We start from the raw sequence: 17,324 nt of genomic DNA, 5'->3' as shown, positions 1-17,324 counted from the left end.
CCGATATCAGGGGTAACCACAACTGCAGCCTTTCTGTTCTAACAAATACTTCCAGGACAGATCTTCTATTCTCAAAGTCAATTTCATCCTATTTGACTGTGCTATTTCAAATGAGGAATTAGCCTTGTTAATTGTGATAGCACTTCACACTCCTCAACTCTCAAATGCCTCCTTGAGGACACGCACGCCATATCTCAGAGGATGGTTAGTGCAAAGCATGTTAAGCAAACTTTGATGCCTGCACGATGAACAATGTGCCTGAACTCTAGGAGCGACAGCACCATAGAGGCAGTTGTCAACAGTCAAATGCTAAAGAGCAAGACTTCAGCACTGTGGATCTTCTCGCTACCAAAGGGTAAATGTGTGGATCAGGGGAGGGCACCTGAGTACGGCCTCCCTAATGTTCCTGGAAGAATCTGCGTCTCGGGGCTCCTGATGTGGCTGTGGGTGAGTGTGCAGAGCAAGGTTTGCCAGCACAACTGGCTTGCTGGATGGCACTCTGAGAGAAGGTGGGACACGTAAGAAACTTATTTCAAGGTCAAAATGACACTAAGGTTGTGAACCATCTGTTTCAGCTTCAGATAGTTGCCAGGGACAGGGTTGGAGACAGTGGCTCGGGATCAATGTTTCCAGTGGAGGCCAAAGATAATGGGCGGGATTCTCCGTCTCTGAGACTAAGTATTGACGTCAACGCAGAATTCATGGACTTTCATGACAGAAAAACTGGCGCCACACCTCAACAGATTCCGCTACTGCTAAGGGGCTAGCACTGGTGCTATGTGAAACACAATCGATTCTAATGAGAAATGGTGCCGGATTCGCCGGTTTTGTGATTGGCACTCAAGAGGCTGGCATGCTGCAGCTGCATATACACACTTCACTCGCCACACACACCATCCCAGCCAACAAGATTGCAGCGAGGAGAGCAGCCCCGAGTTGGAGACCCTCTTAGACATGATGGAGGAGTGGAGGATGACCCTGTACCCTGGCCCTCGAAGGAGGCTGCCAGCTGCTGCCACTCACTGTGCCTAGGCGCAGGTGGCATAGGCCATGAGTGCTGTGGGCAACACCGTGCCGGAAAAAACTGCACAATCTCCTCAGGGCGGCCAGGTTGAGTAGGCAACACTGTGCCCTTGGCAGTAATCTGCATCCCACACACCCGTAACCTGACCACCCCCACCACGAGGACGGCCCCCCACATACCCGGAACCTGACCCCCCCCACCAGGAGGATGGCTGAACCCCCACTCTGCCCACATACCGGCACGCATACCGGCCGCCATTGCCAAGTGCCCTGCCCACTGAGGCCTTCAGCAGCCCACCCCCTGGGCTGCCTGCGCGGATTGTCTAACACTGTCCTCTTCTGTTCTTCTCACCCTCTCCCGCATCCTTCTTTGGATTGGATTTGTTTATTGTCACGTGTACCGAGGTACAGTGAAAAGTATTTTTCTGCGAGCAGCTCAAACAGATTATTAAGTACATGAAAAGAAAAGGAAATAAAGGAAAACACATAATAGGGCAACACAAGGTACACAATGTAACTACATAAGTACCGGCATCAGATGAAGCATACAGAGGTGTAGTGTTAATGAGGTCAGTCCATAAGAGGATCGTTTAGGAGTCTGGTAACAGTGGGAAAGAAGCTGTTTTTGAATCTGTTTGTGCGTGTTCTCAGACTTATGTATCTCCTACCCGATGGAAGAATTTGGAAGAGCGAGTAAGCGGGTGGGAGGGGTCTTTGATTATGCTGCCTGCTTTCCCCAGGCAGCGGGAGGTGTAGATGGAGTCAATGGATGGAAGGCAGGATCGTGTGATGGACTGGGCTGTGTTCACGACTCTCTGAAGTTTCTTGTGGTCCTGGGCCGAGCAGTTGCTATACCAGGCTGTGATGCAGCCAGATAGGATGCTTTCTATGGTGCATCTATAAAAGTTGCTAAAAGTCAATGTGGACATGCCGAATTTCCTTAGTTTCCTGAGGAAGTATAGGCGCTGTTGTGCTTTCTTGGTGGTAGCTTTGATGTAGGTGGACCAGGGCAGATTTTTGGAGATGAGCACCCCTAGGAAATTTGAAACTGTGAACCATCTCCACCTCAGCCCCATTGATGCTGACAGGGGTGTGTACAGTACTTTGCTTCCTGAAGTTGGACGAGGCCTGGCGCACCTCCTCCTCCAGCACATTGCCCTTCTGCTGTGCGATGTTACGGAAGACGCAGCAGGCCGCCACAATGTCGGCGACCCTCTCAGCACCATACTGGAGGGCCGCTCCACAGTGGTCCAGCCTCCTGAACCGCATCTTCAAGAGGCCGACGCACCACTCGATTACGCTTCTGGTTGCTGTATGGGCGTCGTTGTAGCCGATCTCCATATCAGTCGATGGCCTCTGGATAAGTGTCAATAGCCATGACCGCAGTGGATAACCCCTGTCACCCAGGAGCCAACCACCCAGCCCTGGTATCGGGCACAGATGTGTAGGATGCGCAGCTGATGGTCACAAATTATCAGCACGTTCATCGAGTCGTACCCCTTTCAGTTTGTGTAGAGCAGCCTGTCATCTGCAGGTGCTCTTAGGGGGACATGCATCCCATCGATCACCCCCTGGATCCGGGGAATCCCGTCGGTGGGGGCGAACCCCGCTGCCCGGGCATCCTGGTGGGCTCGGTCCACACCGAGATGGATGTAATGATCTGCCTGGGCATATAGGGCCTCCGTGATTGTGGGGATGCACCTGTGCACCGAGGTCTGTGATACCCACTCGGCGCCTGGAAGGAGCCTGTGTGGTTGAGGTTCCGGGCGACCGTTACCTTGACGGCCACTGGGTGAGGATGTCTCCCCCGTGGTTCTAGGTGCGGCAGATATGTCACACTGTCTCTCTGTTCAGCCGTAGTCTTCGACGGCATGCCGGGTCCAGCAGGTCCTCGAATGACAAGCGGTGCCGGTACATACGAGGCCTCATGCGGCGCCTCCTTGGCACCTCTTCCTCCTCAGCCTGTTGGGGGGTCAGCTCTCCATCCTGGGCGGCTGCCTCCTGTTCCACTGATGCATGCTCCGCTGTTGCAGCTTCCTCCTCCTCCTCGAGCAGCTCCAGCTGGTACAGCCATAGGGTATTCCCCAGGGCTGCGGCGACTAGCAGGAAGGCCACCGTTGCTGGTTGAATTCCAATATCCATTGTCTGCAGTGGGTGAAAGGCCAATATATTAGCATGGTGTTATGGGCCATGAGAACACCAAAGTATATCATGGAGTTCACCTGACCTACAACTGTTTATAGATTTTGGTTATGAGGATCACAAGGACCTACTCCACAAATTCAGTTAACATTTTATAAACACACACAATAAGCATTTTTATCAGCTACATCCCCCACACAGCTACAGTACTCTATATTTAACACTTAATTACTTCCCTTTTGCTGATTCACTCAAGTAACAACATCCATAAATCAGACAATCCCTTTTTCCACAAAACAGTAGGTTTGAATTCCTTCCAGAACACAGGTATCACTTTTAAATTATCAAGTGGTCTGGACACCTTTTAGCATAGAGAGACCAAAATAAACCTTCTTTGTCTGAATGCAGCTCCAAACTGCCTAAAACTGAAAGTAAAACACAGAGCCACAAACAGCTCCCAGCTCAAAATGAAAGTAAAAGCCAGAACCTCAGCTCCGCTCCAACCACACAATGACACCACTGAAGCTATTTGATAAACACACATTTCTGAAAGGGGCATTCCCATGACACCTCCCGCCAAGAAAAAAAAAATAAACCATCAACTTCAAGATGGTTTTATTTTTCATCTCTTCACTTTCCTTTAAGAAAATTTGACAACAAATATACTTCTTTGTTAAACAAAAACAAAACAGGCAATCAATAATAATAGTACAGTCCATGTTATTTCTTCCACCGGCGAACCTGCTTCTCTTCATCACATTTGTGACAAAGCATCGGCAATCACGTTGTTCCGTCCTGCCACATGTACTATTTTTAAATGAAATGGCTGTAACAATAAACTCCATTGAAACAGTCTGGCATTGTTATTCCGGAATGGCTCCAAAAACGTCAATGGATTATGATCAGTATATATAATAGTTTCAGACAAATTGCTGGTCACATATATGCGAAAATGTTGCAAAGCCAGCACCAAGGTCAAAATCTCCTTCTTAATTGTTGAATACTTCCTCTGGTGATTATTCAATTTCTTTGAAAAATAACCAATAGGCTGCTCTATTCCTTCGTCATCTTCTTGTAAGAGCACCGCACCTACGCCCACATCACTTACATCGACAGCGACTTTGAATGGTTTTGTGCAATTTGGGGTGACCAACACAGGAACAGCGGTTAACACAGCCTTCAGGCAGTCAAATGCCTGTTGACACTCCACCGTCCACTTAAATTTGCTATGCTTCTTCAGCAAGTCCGTCAGTGGAGCAACCACGCTGCTAAAATTCGGTACAAATTTTTGTTAAAATCCACTCATGCCAAGATATCGCATTATTTCCCTTTGTGTCGAGGGTATTGGAAACACCCCAATAACTTTTGTTTTCACATCCCGTGGGACCAATCGACACCGTCCAATTGTATGGCCAAGGAAAGTGACTTGGGCTTTTCCAAATTCACTTTTGGCTAGGTTTACCACCAAACTTGCCTCCTGAAGTCGATCAAATAACTCCATCAGATGCTTCAAATGTTCTTTCCATGTCTGACTAAAAATCACCAGATCGTCGATGTACACCGCACAATTGGGTAATCCGAAAACAATTTTGTTAGTTGACCGTTGATATGTGGTTGGGATGTTTTTCATGCCAAATGGCATAACTTTGAATTGGTATATACCATCTAGAGTCACAAAAGCTGAAATCTCTTTCGCCCTTTCGGATAAAGGTACCTGCCAGTAACCTTTAAGTAAATCCAGTTTGGAAATAAAAGCTGATTGTCCCATGTTCTCAATGCAATCCTTCAAGCGTGGGAAAGGATAAGAGTCTGTCCTTATAACTGCATTAACCTTTCTATAGTCCACACACAACCGTTGGGTACCGTCTGGTTTCGGTACCATCGCAATGGGTGAGCTCCATTGGCTGCACCCCACTTCAATTATGCCATTTTTAAGCATACTTTCAATTTCTTTGTTCATCTGTGCCAATTCTAAAAGGTTAAGTCTATATGGATGTTGTTTAATTGGAACAGCATTTCCCACATCTACATCATGTATAGCCATTTTAGACTTCTCAACGTATCTCCACAAACTGGCCCATGTGATATCAATACCTCTTTCAGGTCAGTTTGTTTTTCCTCTGGAAGGTAACTCAACAATTTATCCCAATTTTAAAGAACATCCTCATTATCCAATTTAATTTGAGGAATGCCAAATTCAGAGTCATCTGGATTTGGTTCTTCACTCTGAGTTAGACTCACTAAAATCTCCTCCTTTTGCTCTCCTTCCCTTTCAAAGTACCTTTTAAGCATATTCACACGACACACTCAGTGAGTTTTCCTACTATCTGGCGTTCTTACCATATAATCCACCTCATTTAATTGCCTTTCAAAACCTTGCTTTTAAAGGTTCACCTACCACTGGTAACAATACTAAAACTTTATCTCCACTGGCAAAACTACAAACCTTTGCTTTCTTGTCCACTACCCGTTTCATCACATGTTGTGCAACTTTTAAATGTGGTCTAGTCAATTCACCTGCTCTATTTAATCGTTCCCTATAATTTGACATGTAATCCAAGAATGTAATTTCAGACTGCTCACTCACCAATTTCTCCTTAATCAATTTAAGTGGGCCTCTTACCTCATGACCAAAAATTAGTTCAAAAGGAATGAATTTGGTTGACTCAATAGGTGCATCCCTAATTGAAAACAGTACGAATGGAATTCCTTTATCCCAATCCTCTGGATAATCTTGACAATAAGCCCTCAACATTTTCTTTACTGTCTGATGCCACCTTCCTAACTCTTCCCGCGATTCTGGATGGTACGCAGGTGATTTAAATTGTTTTATCCCCAAGCTATCCAGAACTTCCTTGAATAACCTTGAGGTAAAATTTGTTCCTTGATCCAATTGTATTTCTGTGTGTAGTCCACATCTAGTAAAGAATTTAAGTAACTCCTCCACAATCTTTTTAGCTGTAATATTGCAAACTGGAATGGCCCCTGGAAACCTAGTAGACATATCCATGATAGTCAGAAGATATTGATTCCCATTTTAGGAAGCTGGAATGGGTATTAAGGGCGCTGGTTTTATCACCGCTTGAGGTTCCCCCATCACTTGACATGTATGACATGACCGACAAAATTTAACTACATCTTTATGTTGTCCAGGCCAATAAAAATGTTTTTGTATTTTACCTGGAGTTCTCCTTACTCCCAAATGACCTCCTACTGGTACCTCATGTGCTACTCGCATCCCTCCTTTCTATACCCTACCAGCAATACCACTTGATGAACTTCTGCCCACTTTTCATCCGCCTGCATATGTGAAGGTCTCCATTTTCTCATCAAGACATCATTTTTACGGTAATAACATAAAACATACAGTGCAGAAGGAGGCCATTCGACCCATCGAGTCTGCACTGACCCACTTAAGCCCTCACTTCCACCCTATCCCCGTAGCCCAATAACCCCTCCTAACCTTTTTGGACACTAAGGGCAATTTACCATGGCCAATTCACCTAATCTGCACGTCTTTGGACTGTGGGAGGAAACCGGAGCACCCGGTGGAAACCCACGCAGACACGGGGAGACCGTGCAGACTCCGCACAGACAGTGACCCAGCGGGGAATCAAACCTGGGACCCTGGCGCTGTGAAGCCACATGCTATCCACTTGTGCTACCGTGCTGCCCATCTGGTATACACTCAGATTCTTCTTCCATGTATGCTTTCTGATACATCCGTTTTATTTCTATATCTTTCTGCCCACTTTTCATCCGCCTGCATGTGTACAGGTCTCCATTTTCTCATCAAGACATAATTTTTACGGTAATAACACTCTGGTATACATTCAGATTCCTCTTCCGTATATGCTTTCTGATATATCCATTTTAATTCTACATCTTTCTGTTGTAACTCCGCCAATTTTCCTGAACTAAAAATATCCGCCTCATCCTCCACCTGTTCTTGTTCTTTTCCAACCATCTGATCAAAAATGGTTTCTGATAATTGAACTTCAACTTTATCTTCACTCTTTGATTTCTCCTCTTGTCTTAACCTGTGACTTTGCGATCTTGTTACTACACAATCCGGAAAAATCCCAAGATATTCGTCCTTCAACACTTCAGTTGTCTGATTTTGCACTGGCTTATCAACCACAGTGGGCATCATTCCCACCTGCGATCCAGCTATATCATTACCCAAGATAAACTGTATTCCTGGACAAGATAGTTTCTCTATTACTCCTACTATCACTTCACCACTCTTCACTGGACTTTCCAACCTTACCTTACATAATGGAATACTACTCTTCTCACCCTGAATTCCACATATTACCACCTTTTCTGGCAATATTCCTCCCAAACTACATAACTCCTCATCTCTTACCATCAAAGATTGACTAGCTCCCGTATCGCTTAAAATTGTGACTTATTTACCTCCTCCTCCTGCTACACATGAATAAACTTCCCCCACACAAGTAAATTCTTCAAAGACATCTGGCACCTTCTTATCAATCACCTCCTGATCAGGCTGTACAATCTTTTGCACCTCCCTCGCTTCACTTGGGCTTTCCTTTACCACTTTAACAAACCCCACTGGCTTATCCTGTTTTACCACATCAGCTTTCCCAGTGCTATTCTTCAATCACCAACACTGTGACTTTACATGGCCTAGTTTATTACAGTGAAAACATTTGAAACTTTTCATTTCTCTTCCACCCTCCTGGATTTCTTTTTTAATCCGAGGTACACTCTCCTTATTATCTCCCATGAGATCCCCTTTACCTTTACCACTTGAGTATTTCACTTTTCCCCATTTTCTATCCCTCACAGGCTGAAACTGATGTCGGAAATCAAACTCTGATTTATGTACCAATTCATAAACATCTGCCATTTCTGCTGCTAACCTGACAGTTTAAACCCTCTGTTCTTCCACATGAGTTCTCACTACATCAGGAATTGAATTTTTAAACTCATCCTAAAGTATAATTTCTCTGAGAGCTTCATACGTTTTGTCTATTTTCAAACCTCTTATCCACCGATCAAAATTACTCTGTTTGATCCTTTCAAACTCCAGGTATGTCTGACTATGTTTTTTCCTTAAATTTCTAAACCTTTGTCTGTAGGCTTCAGGCACTAGTTCATATGCACCTAAGATGGATTTTTTTCACCTCCTCATACGTCCCAGATACCTCCTCTGATAGTGATGCAAACACCTCACTGGCTCTACCTGTCAACTTTGTTTCAATCAGTAATACCTACATGCCCTGTGGCCAATTAATTTGTTTAGCTACTTTCTCAAATGAAATGAAAAAGGCTTCTACATCCTTCTCATCAAATCTTGGCAATGCTTGGGCATATAATTAAATAGATCCCCACCACGCCTTTGACAATGCTGTTCTTTCTCTTTATCCTCATCACTATCCTCAAACTGAATGTTTCTCTTTACATTCGCCAATTTTAACTGACTGTCATGTTTCATGGCCATTTTCTGAAGTTCAAAATCTCTCTCTATTTCCCTTTCTTCTCTATCCTTTTCTCTCTTTTTCTTTTTCCCTGATCTGTATCTCCCTTTTGCTCTCTTTTTGTTCTGCTAGGGCTATTCTTCCTTTGCCCCTCATTTCGTATTCAAGCTGCTTTAATTCTTTTTCATGTTCAAGTTGTTTGATCTGTAACTGAATTTTTGCCATTTACAATGAGTCTGACTGTGTCTCAAACAATTTTAAATGCTCAGCTACCGCCACAATTACCTCTTCTTTTTGTATATTGTCAGTTAATGTTAACTGAAATGTTTTTGCCAAATCTGAAAGCCTTTCTTTAGTCTCTGTTTGTAATGTACTGCGTGTGACCTTGTCCACCCCCAAAAACTTCTGAGCCTCTGAAAGAGCCACTGTCCACAGCACACTCCCTACTTAAACCGGAATACTACACCTGAAAAGCAAACACAAATATGCTCACCCCTCACTGCCTTTAAGTTCACTAAGCCAACCCAATCACGAAAGATAGACTTTTATCCCGGACGAGCCCCCAATTTGTCATGGGCCAGAGTTTAGAGAACACCAAAGTATATCATGGAGTTCACCTGAGCTATAACTGTTTATAGGTTTTGGTTATGAGGAGCACAAGGGCCTACTCTTCAGGTGTTATGCAACAGAGGCCTTAAGCACTTTAAATCAAAAACAAAGTTTATTCTCCAAATTCAGTTAATATTTTATAAACACACACAATAAGCATTTTTATCAACTGCAAACATACATCCCCCACACAGGTACAGTACTCTATATTTAGCACATAAATACAGGGAAAAGCTATTCAGCCTTTTTGACTCACAACTTCCCTTTTACTCATTCACTCAAGTAACAACATCCATAAATCAGATGATCCCTTTTTCCACAAAACAGTAGGTTTGAATTCCTTCCAGAACACAAATATCACTTTTACATTACCAAGTGATCTGGACACCGTTTAACACATATAGAGAGAGACCAAAATAAACCTTCTTTGTCTGAATGCAGCTCCCAACTGCCTAAAGCTGCAAGTAAAACACAGAGCCACAAACAGCTACTAGCTCTAAACGAAAGTAAAAGCCAGAACCTCAGCTCAGCTCCAACCACACAATGACATCACTGAAGCTATTTGATAAACACACATTTCTTAAAGGGACATTCCCATTCCCACCGAGTACATGTGGACACGTTGGCACTGCGGGCTCCGCCCCTGCATGTGTCCCGTCCCCCCATCCCTGCACCCCTGGCCCCTTTGGTAGCTGGCTCCGTTGAGGCCCCTTGCCCTGGTGCCTGTCCCTGATGCCAGGGTACTGTTGGCTGGCACTGCCAGTGGGAGGCACTGTAGGGGCTACTGTGTGTGTTGCCCTGGATTAGCCGCTGACAGATGGCGACTGGGTGGGGTGTGGCGGGGGTACCCATATGTTTGGTGTCACTCTGCAGAACCAGGGGTCAGGGTGGGCGGTCAGTGGGGTGTGCAGCCAGATGGGGGTCGGTCTCTAGAGTTTAGAAGAATGAGGGGAGATCAAATTGAGGTATACAAGATGATTAAAGGTATGGATAAAGTAGATGTGGAGCGGATGCTTCCTCTTTTGGCGCATCTGTAATGAGATGTCATAGTCTTAGGATAAGAGTAGCAAATTTAAAACGGAGTTCTCCCAAAGTGTTGTGAATCTCTGGAATTCGCTACCCCAGAGTGCGGGGGTGCTGGGACAGTGAGTAAATTTAAGGAGCTAAGACATATTTTTAATTGCTTGTGCAGCCTTGAATTGCTTTTTTTGAGCGAAAGGGCAGTGCTGAGATTCAAACTCAGCATCTGTGCTCACCAGAGCAGCGCTTTAACCAGCTGAGCCACATCGCCCAGCTGCATATTTGTAATTGTTGATGGGTTGAAGGGTTATGGAGAAGTCAGGATGGTGGAGTTAAGGCCAGGATGAGATGAGCCATGATCGAATGACACAGATTCGATGGGCCAAATTGCCTAATTCTGCTCCTTTATCTTATGAACATATAATATTCAGGTTTTCTCCAAACATCATGTTGCACTCCAGGGGCGAAATTCTCCCCCAACGGCGGGATGCCCGCCGACTGGCGCCAAAGCCGGCGCAAATCAGACGGGCATCGCGCCGGCAAAAAGGTGTGGAAGTCTCCGCACGGAGGGACGCCGGAGGGATTTGCGCCCCGCCGGCTGGCGGAAATGGCGTTTGTTGCCCCGCCAGCTGGCGCGGAAATGCGGCGCATGCGCAGGAGCGTCAGCGGCCGCTGTCAGTTTCCCAGCGCATGCGCGGGAGCGTCAGCGGCCGCTGTCAGTTTCCCGCGCATGCGCAGTGGGGAGAGTCACTTCCGCCTCCGCCATGGTGGAGACCGTGGCGGAGGCGGAAGGGAAAGAGTGCCCCCACGGCACAGGCCCGCCCGTGGATCGGTGGGCCCCGATCGCGGGCCAGGCCACCGCGGGGGCACCCCCCGGGGTCAGATCGCCCCGCGCTCCCCCCCAGGACCCCGCCCACGCCGCCTGGTCCCGCCGGTAAATACCAGGTTTGATTTACGCCGGCAGGACAGGCAATTCCTGGGCGGGACTTCGGCCCATCCGGGCCGGAGAATCCAGCGGGGAGTCCCGCCAACCGGCGCGGCCGGATTCCCGCCCCGCCCAATCTCCGGGAGCGGAGACTTCGGCGGGGGCGGGGGCGGGATTCACGGCCGCCAACGGCCATTCTCCAACCCGGTGGGGGGTCGGAGAATGACGCCCCAGGTGTTTCAATACACTCAAAGAAACAATAGACATTTCAAAATGGCCATTACAAATGGTGCAAAGGCATTTACGTTGTCTACTTGGATCAAGCTGCATTCTGAGATGTTTCCATACAATTGTGAGACATGTAATATTCACTGTCTCCATTCAATGCGAATCATACAGCCCGAGGGGGTTCTTTACAATTCCAAAAATGTATTGATGTAACAATACATCATTGAAGTATGCGACGGCTAACTTTAATGTAACAATGGACCAGTGAATTATGAAACCATCTTAATGTGTCCCATAGCAATTCGGAAACAGCTAAAAGCAGTTGCAATGATGTGTGTCAACACTCATTTCCCGGACATTGCTGCAGTGTGACCAGCACCACGCTGCAGCCGCCCTTCCCTCAGCGCGAGGCGGGACCCCGGGAGGCGGGGCAGGGTTCCCCATGACGCACCCAGGTCAGAGTTCACGGTTACTATGGCGGCGTTGACAGTTTTCTCCAGGCCGTGCCTCTTGTACCCGGGGGTCGGAGCCCTGCTGACTCCCTGTTCGGTGATCCGCTCGTTTGGAGCCGGGCACCCGCGCTCTGCATTTAGGAGCTGCACTCTGAAGGCTGGCTCGCCGCCTGGAGCGAAAGGCTTCAGTGAAAGCGCTTCGGGGTCGGCAGCTGGAGCTGGGGCGGAGCTGCGGGTCCGGTATTTGGAGGCGGAGTCGACAGGTAACAGACGGGGTCACCTTGGTCCTGGGCAGGGGCAGCGGGGGCGGGGCATGGGGCAGAATGGGCGGGGCGTTGGACAGAGGGGGCGGGGCGCGGGACAGAGGGGGCGGGGCAGGGGTTAGGTCCGATCTATTGAGAAAGGGCCTGGGCGCTATTTTCAATTAGAGGTCAGGACCTGGGCGCAAACTTCCCAAAAAACGTTTATATCTGCGGGGAAAATTTGCCGCCGTTTCTACCTTGGTTCAGTTTGCAATTCTCTAATTATTCACTGATCTCAATTGGGCAAATTCTTTCTCCCAATTCTATATTTTCTTCCCACCTGCATTCAACTCAAAAATGATGCTCGATCGCAGTGGAACAAAATCACCCAACAGTATCTGGCCTTAAAGTAAGATTTTGAAAATAGGGCCGTGGAAGTAATCAGAATGTTTTTTGGACCATTTAAAAAAATCAAACACAATGAGGAATTCTCCAACTTTTTGTTTTTAGCAGGTGTTCAACTATTACATTCAGTTCCTTTATTGGAGGAAATCATAGGGATAACAATTTTTATTGCCACCCAGGAAGGTTTAAAGTAAACACAGCTTCTGGCGATAATCCAGTTGCTATAGTGAAAGGATTGTTTCTTGAATGTTGCCTGTTTGATTCAATAAATATAAAACATGATCAAATCAAAGAGGAAAGTTATATTTTATAGTACTTGGCCCATGCACCGACACATGACTAACATGTATTTTTCATAGAATCATACATTCCAAGAAGAGACCCTTCAGCCCATTAAGCCTGCAGCGACCAAATAAACTTACTCTAATCGACACTAATCCCACTTCCCAGCACTTGGCCCATAGCTTTGAATGTGGTGACATTTCAAGTGCTCATCCAAGTACTTTTTAGAGATTGTGAGATTTCCTGCCTCAACTACCATTAGGTAGTGTATTCCAGAGTCCCACCGTCCTCTGGGTGAAATTAACTTTCCTCAAATCTCTTAACCTTCCTTCGCCGTAAAATTATGCCCTCTTGTTATTGACCCTTCAACTAAGGGGAACAGCTGCTTTCTATCCACCCTGTCCTTATCCCTCAATCTTATACACCTCAATCAGGTCCCTCATAATCTTATACACCTCAATCAGGTCCCCTCTCAGTCTTCTCTGCTCCAAAGAAAACAACTGAGCTCTCTTCACAGCAAAAATGTTCCATCCCAGGAAATGTCCTGGTGAATCACCTCTGCACCCTCCCTGGTGCAATCACATCGCACAGTTGCTTCCTAGTTCCAGGGACCCGGGTTCGTTTCCCGGCGTGGGTCACTGTCTGTGCGGCGTCTGCAGGTTCTCCCCATGTCTGCGTCGGTTTCCTCCGTCCTGAAAGACGTGCTTGTTCGGTGAATTGGACATTCTGAATTCTCCCTCAGTGTATCCAAAGAGGCGCCATAGTGTGGCGACTAGTGGAATTTCACAGTACTTTATTGCATTGTTACTGCAATCCTTGATAGACGTTTTAGTTGCTGTGATATGAAGAGTCTAAAGTTCTGTTCCTTTTTCACAAACACACATTTATTTCATTCCAACAGCCTTTGCACAAAACTCTTAACTATACATCACCTGACAGAGGCCGCCTGAAGCCCCTTTACATATCGGTGTCAATTAATGGATACTTAACATAAATGAGACAACTAATTGCATGTCTCTTAACCCATTACCTAACAGTCTCCCCTTCCTTGGAGAAAAAAAATAATTAGGTGAAAACAAAATTTCAAGAAACTCAAAAACACACATGATTTCCCCCCCCTTTTTTTCTGTTTGGACGAGAAAGAAAAAAAAACCAGTCACAGAAACAAGCGCCCTTCATTAACAGTATCCAAAAGTTTCTGTGAACTCGCCCCTCTTTTCGTAAAACAGTCTGACAGTTGATAGCTCCTGTCGACCCATTTAATTTTTGTTATTTCCCCTCTGTCCAACATCTGCTTCAAACTTGCGATGTCTATCCGTAACCTCTTTTCATTGACACTTTTTGTAGAGTGCACATTTTCCCACAGGGATTTATTGTCAATGTGACAGTCAATAGGTACATTACCCAAATCCCCTAATCCCAAAATGTATGTCAATATCGGACTTATATAAAAGGCCATATCCACCGCCTCTACAAGGCTTAACGTCTCAGCAGCCAAAGTGCTTTTTACCACTCTCCTTATTTTCTTTGTTTCCCACACAAGCGGGCAACATTTACCATTGATCCCCAAAAGGAAAATTATAAAACCTCCTGCGCTTGAAACCCCATCACATAAATTTGCGTAGGACGCATCACTATAAACTATGAGTTTCAAGTGCCTACGGTCACCTAAAACCGGGAACTTCAAAACACACTCTTGCATTTTTAGTTTGGCCAATGCTTTATTTGCTCTGATGATGTCTTCCACTTTGGGATCATTCATTTTTGTACTCAACTCTAAGACATCAAAACTCACGTCCGGTCTAGTCTGTTTACCTAACCAGTTCAGTTGCCCAATTAAACTTCGCAGTTGCTCTTTTTCTATCTTTGAAACCATTGCGTCTTTTTGTGAAACTCGGCCACGACTAATTGCTATTGGGCTGATGCTTTCCAAATAAGATTGCTGACGTAAAGTTGCCCCTAACTTAGTCTGTCCAATTTCCAGTCCAATGTATTTAAATGCACCGGAAGCCTGATTTCCAACCCTGAATTCTTTCCTCAAACCAGAGATTACAATAGCTTCAAAATCACTAGTCCCACTCCACAAAAAATCATCGACATGCATCATAAAAATGCCAGAAAGATTTCCTTTATAGTGCCAGTAAAACATTGCAGGATCTGCTTTCAACTGGCAACAGCCTAACTTTAACAAAACTGACCTTACCGAAAAATACCAGACTCCAGATGCATCATGTGGTCCATGTCGGTACCAACAACATAGGCAAGTCTAGGAAAGAGGACCTGTTTAGATATAAAGAGCTAGGATTCAAATTACAAAACAGGTCCTCAAGGATCATAATCTCCAGATTACTGCCCGAGCCACGTGCAAATTGGCATAGGGAGGCAAGAATAAGGGAAGTTAACATGTGGCTGAAAGAGGGGTTCCTTTTCATGGGACACTGGCATCAGTTTTGGGCCAGGGGGGACCTATACCGTTGGGATGGTCTCCACCTGAACCGAGCTGGGACCAGTGTTCTGGCGAAAAGAGTAAATAGGGTGGTCAATAGGACTTTAAACTAGAGATTGGGGGGGGAAGGGAAAGTCAGGGAACCAAGAGGTGAAGTAATCAGTGGGAAGCGTAGCTGCTGAGGAATACAAAAAAGCACGAAAAGATAGAACTCAGGAGTGGTTACGATAGTCCCCATCTCACAAAATATGACACAGTGTATGGAAAGGCTCAGTAAACCAAGGCCCTCCACACTAAGAAAACAAAAAGGGACGGTCAATAGAGAATTAAAGGTGCTATATTTAAATGCGTGCAGTGTACGGAACAAGGTAGATGAGCTTGTGGCCCAGAATGTGACTGGCAGGTATGATGTGGTAGGCATCACAGAGACGTGGTTGCAGGGGGTTCAGGACTGGCATTTAAACATCCAGGGATTCACAACCTATCGAAAAGACAGAGAGGTGGGCAGAGGGGGTGGGGTTGCCTTGTTAATCAGGAATGAAATTAAATCAATAGCACTAAACGACATAGGGTCAGATGATGTGGAGTCTGTGTGGGTAGAGTTGAGGAACCACAAAGGCAAATAAAACATAATGGGAGATATGTACAGGCCTCCTAACAGTGGTCAGGACCAGGGGCACAAAATGCACCACGAAATAGCAAGTGCATGTCAGAAAGGCAAGGTCACAGTGATCATGGGGGACTTCAATATGCAGTTGGACTGGGTAAATAATGCTGCCAGTGGACCCAAGGAAAGGGAATTAATTGAATGTTTACAGGAGGGCTTTTTGGAACAGCTTGTGATGGAGCCCACGAGGAAACAGGCCATTCTGGACTTAGTGTTATGTAATGAGCCAAACTTGATGAACTTCGGCCCTTAATGTTGCACCGACCTGTGAAACCACTCTAAAGCCCATCTACACTATTCCCTTATCGTCCATATGTCTATCCAATGACCATTTGAATGCCCTTAGTGTTGGCGAGTCCACTACTGTTGCAGGCAGGGCATTCCACGCCCTTACTACTCTCTGAGTAAAGAACCTACCTCTGACATCTGTCTTATATCTATCTCCCCTCAATTTAAAGCTATGTCCCCTCGTGCTAGACATCACCATCCGAGGAAAAAGGCTCTCACTGTCCACCCTATCCAATCATCTGATCATCTTGTATGCCTCAATTAAGTCACCTCTTAACCTTCTTCTCTCTAACGAAAACAGCCTCAAGTCCCTCAGCCTTTCCTCATAAGATCTTCCCTCCATACCAGGCAACATTCTGGTAAATCTCCTCTGCACCCTTTCCAATGCTTCCACATCTTTCCTATAATGCGGCGACCGGAATTGCACGCAATACTCCAAATGCGGCTGCACCAGAGTTTTGTACAGCTGCAACATGACCTCATGGCTCCGAAACTCAATCCCTCTACCAGTAAAAGCTAACACACCGTACGCCTTCTTAACAACCCTCTCAACCTGAGTGGCAACTTTCAGGGATCTATGTACATGGACACCGAGATCTCTCTGCTCATCCACACTGCCAAGAATCTTATCATTAGCCCAGTACTCTGTCTTCCTGTTATTCCTTCCAAAATAAATCACCTCACACTTTTCTGTAGTAAACTCCATTTGCCACTTCTCAGCCCAGCGCTGCAGCTTATCTATGTCCCTCTGTAACTTATAACATCCTTCCGCACTGTCCACAATGGTAGAATTCAATCTGCAATTTGAAAGAAATAAGGTAGAACCAGATGTAAAGGTGTTACAGTTAAATAAAGGTAACTACAGGGGCATGAGGGAGGAACTGACGAAAATCGACTGGAAGCAGAGCCTAGTGGGAAAGACAGAACAGCAATGGCAGGAGTTTCTGGGAGTAATTGAGGACACAGTATAGAGGTTCATCCCAAAGAAAAGAAAGGTTATCAGAGGAGGGATTAGGCAGCCATGGCTGACAAAGGAAGTTAGGGAATGCATCAAAGCAAAAGAGAAAGCCTATAATGTGGCAAAGAGTAGTGGGAAGTCAGAAGATTGGGAAGGCTACAAAAACAAACAGAGGAAAACAAAGAGAGAA

The 17,324-nt window shown here is 45.9% G+C and overlaps 1 protein-coding gene across 5 annotated transcripts in view; it reads left to right on the top strand.

Moving 5' to 3' along the window:
* Nucleotides 1–17,324, top strand: part of auh (AU RNA binding protein/enoyl-CoA hydratase) — a 448,738-nt gene that overhangs the window by 38,385 nt on the left and 393,029 nt on the right. For 2 of the 5 annotated variants that reach the window (XM_072516829.1, XM_072516828.1), the window contains exon 1: nucleotides 11,840–12,109. The exons of 1 other annotated variant lie outside the window; for it this stretch is intronic. In XM_072516829.1, coding sequence (XP_072372930.1) covers nucleotides 11,869–12,109 — 241 coding nt within the window. In that variant the 5' untranslated portion in view covers nucleotides 11,840–11,868. Of the gene's footprint in view, nucleotides 1–11,838; nucleotides 12,110–17,324 lie in introns of those variants that run through there. 2 more of the 5 variants (XM_072516830.1, XM_072516825.1) reach the window with 2 other exon arrangements.

This window comes from Scyliorhinus torazame, chromosome 9, assembly GCF_047496885.1.
Source record: "Scyliorhinus torazame isolate Kashiwa2021f chromosome 9, sScyTor2.1, whole genome shotgun sequence".
Lineage (NCBI taxonomy): Eukaryota > Metazoa > Chordata > Chondrichthyes > Carcharhiniformes > Scyliorhinidae > Scyliorhinus > Scyliorhinus torazame.
The sequence above is the reverse complement of the archived record's forward strand: the minus strand, read 5'-3'. Positions and strand labels throughout refer to the sequence as shown.